General features: G+C 43.6%; 1 protein-coding gene across 1 annotated transcript in view; it reads left to right on the top strand.

Moving 5' to 3' along the window:
- Positions 1-289: 289 nt before the first annotated feature.
- Positions 290-6,000, top strand: part of lrpprc (leucine-rich pentatricopeptide repeat containing) — a gene marked incomplete at its 5' end in the record, with an annotated part of 58,673 nt that continues 52,962 nt past the window's right edge. The window contains 11 exons of the mRNA XM_083922970.1: positions 290-498; positions 1,367-1,569; positions 1,676-1,798; positions 2,005-2,126; positions 2,366-2,424; positions 3,220-3,306; positions 3,392-3,518; positions 3,745-3,889; positions 4,045-4,202; positions 4,306-4,411; positions 4,607-4,714. Of these exons, the coding sequence (XP_083779096.1) occupies positions 290-498; positions 1,367-1,569; positions 1,676-1,798; positions 2,005-2,126; positions 2,366-2,424; positions 3,220-3,306; positions 3,392-3,518; positions 3,745-3,889; positions 4,045-4,202; positions 4,306-4,411; positions 4,607-4,714 (1,447 nt within the window). The remainder of the gene's footprint in view (positions 499-1,366; positions 1,570-1,675; positions 1,799-2,004; positions 2,127-2,365; positions 2,425-3,219; positions 3,307-3,391; positions 3,519-3,744; positions 3,890-4,044; positions 4,203-4,305; positions 4,412-4,606; positions 4,715-6,000) is intronic.

Genomic DNA, 6,000 nt, shown 5'->3' with positions numbered 1-6,000 from the left:
ATATTCCACATCCAACCCAAAATAATTTAAGACATAAACTTTCATAATAATAATAATAATAATAATAATAATAATAAGTGGCGTACGGTTTCATACATGTCGTTATTACAAAATACACAATTCCCCTCAGTATCATCTCTGGATCTTGAAAGGTTTACATGAATAAGCAGGTGTATAATGTTAAACCTTCAGTAGCACCACTTCTTTCAGTGGAGTGTGCAGTTAGATCCACGCACGACACGAGCGTGCGTCGGTACTCTCGCGGTGTTTCTTTGGTCACGTGGTGCGGATGCCCTTCTTCCACGGTGCGGCAGACAACATGGCTGCGCTCTTGAGATCAGCCCGGTTACTCAAGTTTTCGCCTTCGGGCTTGCTTCAGATCACAGGGACGAAAAGAACCGGGCCGCCGCTCAACCGGCTGTACAGCGGAGCACTCGGCGGCTTAAGGAGCGGAGTTTCCCCCCAACAGATCAGCCCTGCTTCGGGAAACGCATCCAGGTATCACGCAGTGTGTGTTAGCCGATGTAGCTGTGTGACCCACGCGTGATGCAGAGATGTCATTGAGGCTCAATGACAGCCAGAGACACATGCATATCCACACTAATATGAGCTGCAGCTTTACCCCTTGGGTGCTAACATAGGGGCATTATGTTATAATAAACTGCTCACAACGTAAATAGCCAGCCTGTGAGGTAAACATGGCTGCCGTTTTACACACAAGGTGATGATCAGATGTTGTGTAACCAAGTCACTGTGTCATAATCGACCCAACGACAGACACTTTGTATGTAATCATAATGTAACTGTTGGCAACAAGTGTGTATGTCTTTTCCCCTATGCTTATTTATTCATTTATTATTAAATAAATGATAGCTTCTAGGAAAAGGCCCATTATTGGAGATGGAGCTCATGCACGTTGTCATGCTGCAGAGAAGTTACTGTCAAATTTAGCATCTTTGCATTACTAACTAGAGAACCTCTGACCTCAGCTTATGTAAATAGCTAATGGATAGCAGCCATAGTTTTCTCTGCTGAGGCTTTCCTCTCTCAAGGTCATATCTCTTCAAACTACAGCAGAGCATCCAGTTATGTGTCTGTGTTGCTGCTTTTTTTTAAATGTGCTGTTGGACAACAGAAACATCTTGTATTGTTCAGACAATTTAGGACAGCTGCTTATGTGTTTTATGTTTCAGTACAGTTTCCGTATGTTTATCTGTCTGTGCTATATTGTTTTTATTCTATCTGCTATGTCCCCTCCTTCTCTTCTCTCCCTCCCTTTCTTTAAACTCTCTTTTTCTGCTTTTCTTTCCATCCATCTCTCGTCTGTAACCCTAACACTCTACTGTCACCATCTAACCCTCTACAGTCGTGTGTGGACATATGCAGCGGGGTGTGTGCGTAACTATGCCGTGGCCACAGAGCAGAAAAGCGAGGCCAGCGTCGCGGTGCGGTCCAAGCAAGCGAAGCACTTTGACTGGGCTCTGGCCAAGCTGGACAGTTCTGTGAGGAGAACCGGTCGTATCACCAAGACGCTGCTGCTCCGCATCTTCCATGATATCTGCAGGACAGGTAGGACAGACCAGACCAGGACAGGACAGTGATCAGGGGCTTTTAAGGCTGGTATCAGATGAAGGTGGAGACCGTCCGTTCACCTTCTGTTCTTCTCTGTCTGCAGGTTATCCCAGTGGCAACCAGGCATTGTTGCTCCTGCGTAGCTGTGGGTCCCTGCTGCCAGAGGTGCGCGCGGAGGAACGCACTGAGCTGGCCCACCGTGTGTGGGACAAGCTGCAGGAGTTGGGTAAGAGGCGGCAACATTCACAACAACCTAACCATCTTATCACCCAGACTACTATTTTGCTCTTCACTGCTGTTAGAGGATTCATTTTAATATACATGAATTGGGTCAAATTATGCTTAAAGTGACTGTATAATGTTTTTTTCACTGTATGTTAAAGATGTTATAGTTCTGTTGATGTGGTAGATTTGCACATTGTCTTCCCTCAGGTGCACAGTATGATGTTAGTCACTACAACGCCTTGCTGAAGGTTTACCTACAGAATGAGTTCCAGTTCTCTCCCACTGACTTCCTGTCCAAGATGGAAGCAGCTAACGTTCAGCCTAACAGAGTAAGTGCTGCAGGGTACAATAATGAGAGAGAACACACTGTTAAGATGTCTGTTAGCTTGAACACATCAACCAAAACAGAAACAGATATGCCTAAGAAGGTTTTGGTTGATGTAGTGTATTGTATGTTGGATACACGCTTGGAACAGAGCAGCACTTTTGCGCTCTGATGTCTCAACAGTTCCTACACCTGAGTGATTTCAAGCTCTGTTTGATTTCATTTTTTCTTCTTTCTGCACAGGTTACCTACCAGAGACTCATCGCAGCATACTGCCAAAATGGAGATCTGGAGGGAGCCAGGTGAGCAAACTTAGTGCTCTGCTCATGAACCAACCAACCAACCAACAACAATTCATGCTCTGGCATCTGATACTTGACGATGGTTGCAAAACAAAAGCTGACTTTCAGTGCAGCTTATTGTGTGAACAGTATGATATGTTTGTAGATATATTTTTATGCCTCCATATCTCAGCAACCCCTGGAGGGATTTTCTTCTAAATTTGTCCAAAAGTGTCCAATTGAACTCAAGAAGGTTAGATTAGATTTTTGGAGGTCAAAGGTCAAAGTCACTGACCTCTTTTGTCCAGTCAAGAATTCCTGAGCGAATTATGACAACATTTTACACAAATGTCTAAAGGCTGTAATGATGAACTGATGACTAGCCAATCAGCACCTTGGGCAGGACGCTGTTGTCAAGCTGTGTGTTTAGATTACTGGCCAATCACAACCAAGTCAGTCAAACGTGCTTACATCATAGGCTCTGCTGTGCTTACCTGTAGCCTTCTCCATTGCTAAAGTTGTGGCTGTATAATCGAGTGATCAGAATCAGATTGATCCGGTCTAATAACATGTAAGAAAGTCCAGAAGAGCCGCACAAATTACCTATTTTACTCACATTCAAGAGACTGGAATCTCTTGTGATCAGTCCATTGTTCAACACCACAACTCAGGAACGGAAGGAGAGACATTTCGGTCAGATACTGAACTGGTGACACTAATCCTAAAACTTTGATCAATGTCTTGACTGCATATGTTATATACGTAAGTCTGGACAGTCTGGATGTAAACTGCAACTTTCATCTTTCGCCTTCTCAGCACCATATTGGGTTTCATGAAGAGCAAAGATCTGCCCATCACCGAGGCTGTTTTTAACTCCCTGGTGACAGGCCATGCTCGTGCAGGGTGAGTACCACTGCTTTTGTTCCTTTTAGCATACTGTGTAGTGTTGGTGTTACAATAATTACACGTCAACTGTTTAACTGTGCAGGGACATCGAGAGTTCAAAGAACATCCTGTCTGTGATGCGGGGAGCAGGAATTGAACCGGGTCCTGACACTTATTTAGCACTGCTTAATGTCTATGCCCAGAATGGAGACCTGGACAGTTTGAAAAAGGTGTGTGTGTGTGTGTCTTTATTCAGTTGGTTGTTAAGACGATCCTGATGCACTTTTTCATACACGTTTATGTTTATATCTATATCTCATGAATAAATCTTTCTTCCTTCTCTACTCCCTTCGCTCCATTGCTTCTGTGCGTCCCTATCCTCCCTGCTTCCCAAACTCACTCTCTCCTTGTCCTCTTCATCCTCTGTCTCCCTCCTACTCCATCTCTCTGAGTCAGACTATGGAGGCAGCAGAGAGTGCAGACTGCAGTCTGATGGACAGGGACATCATGCAGGTCATCCTGACTCTGGCCAAGGCCGGACACCAGCAGTACATCCCCAACATGGTTGAGTGCTTGAGGCATGAGAGAGGTTGCGTTCCAGGTACACACACACCTAATGTTTTTCCACATTACTGTAGTTCTCAGCAGCTAAATTTCTATCATTAAAAATACTGCTTACTAACCAGCTGTGTTTGTAATCATCTTGGAAGTGTTATGAGGCTGACCAGAATCAGTATTTGTTGTTCTTCCTTGTAGATGCCATGAACTTGTGTCTGAGCCTCATCACCCAGAGCCAGGAGGACACGGCTTTTCACATCCTGAAGACTTTCCCCACACTGCAGTCCGACAGCTTCAATCCAGAGTCTGCCAACCTGGGCAGCTTCTTCCTCAGACACTGTGTCAACATGAACATGGTACAAATTTCACCCGTTGCTCCCCTAACCTAGTCTTATTACAGTGTATGTTGAATATGAATTTTTAAATGTAATTTTTGATGTTTTTGTGTGTGCACTACAGTCACCCGAGAAGATCGGCAGCTATTGCAAAGAGCTCCAGGAGTCAAAGCTGCACAGTGAGGCGCTCAACTTCACTCTGTCCTGCGCTCTGGAAGCGAAGAAGACCGGTACGACACACTTTTTAAATTGCTCGCATTTAGAAAGACTGTTACATCCACTTGCACACAGATCATTCACCATTTCTGTACACACACTCCTATGTCCATTTGGTGAATTCTGGTTATTTCTACATTTCTATAAAGGTACTGTAGTGATGAAGAGACTGGAAAAGTAATAGTTCTTTTTTTTTTTTTTTTTTGCAGATATGTCTTTAGCGCTGATGAAGATGTTGAAGGAGCAGGACTTACCCGTAAGGCCTCACTTCTTTTGGCCCCTCCTCAATCAGAATGTGAAGGACGGCAACACAGCTGGTATACACACACACACACACACACACACACACACACACACACACACACACACACACACACACACACGCACACACACACAGAGCTTTCATATTGAGGCTTAATGTGCTCATTGTTTATCCTGCAGCTTCACTAAAGAGATCATTTCCACATGACCCCTTTCTTTTAGACGTTTTGAATAATTGTTTGCTTTTCTTTTTGATTAAGAACTTAAAGATGATGATAACACTGAAGCTATTTTACTGTCTCTTTCAACCGTTCAGTCTCCCCCTGCTGAAATTCTACTTCAGTATAAAGTGGAGATAACAGTTAGAGAACAACTCATAAATACTAGATTAATTCTGAAATACTGTTATATTTCATTGTCCAGAATTAACATTGTACAGAACACTGTGGCACCACTGCTGTACTTTTTTAAATAACCAAGGCACTTCAACAGAAAAAAACAAAGAGCAGAATTAGAGAACTGTAACCATTGTGTCAAAAGAGAAGATTTAAACAATGTTTTCCCCGGGCTATAGGCTTAACAAATGAATAGAAAGTGTAGAGGCCACAGCTCTGAATGACTTCAGCACATCTGCTCTGGTTTGATCTTGTTCCATTTTACTAACAGTCTCTTCCACAGTTTGATAACTGTAGTGGGTTTCCCAGCCGTTACTTTGTCCGCAAGGATTTTCCAGAGATTCTCTATGGGGTTTAGATCTGGACTCCGGGCGGGCCATTTCATTGTTTCAATATTCGTATCTCCAAGGAACTGCTTAACCTGTTTTGCAGTGTGACAGGGGGCATTGTCTTGCATGAAAATCGCAGCTGATTGGGAGAAAATTGCAGTGAAGGTATTGCATGTTGCAGAAGGAGGTTCACATAAACATTTACATTCACCCTGCCATGTAGCTGAACAAGAGGCCCAGCTCCTGCTGTAGAAAACATCCCTAAACCTGATGACTTCATTACACACTTTGGGTTCAGTCCTTACCCAGTCCTACGCCCAACATAATGTTTCCCATCAGACACATAAACATTCCCATCACTGAAGTGCACTCTGGACCTGTTCTCCTCTGTCCACACAACATGTTCCTCAGCAAAGGTCTCTCCTTCAGCACTAGGAAGTGTCCTCAGCATCATCAGGAGTAACAGTAAGACTTTTCCTAATAAGAACCAGCAGTGGGTCCCAGGTTTTGTGGAATGCTGTCAAAGATCCCATCTGTGAAAACCTTAACTTCTCTAACCTTAGACATTGTAAAATTTCACGGATCCAACTATTATGAGTCGTTTGAGATACATGTTTC

This window comes from Echiichthys vipera (assembly GCF_963691815.1).
Source record: "Echiichthys vipera genome assembly, chromosome: 11".
Lineage (NCBI taxonomy): Eukaryota > Metazoa > Chordata > Actinopteri > Perciformes > Trachinidae > Echiichthys > Echiichthys vipera.
This window is presented reverse-complemented; position numbering and strand designations above follow the sequence as displayed.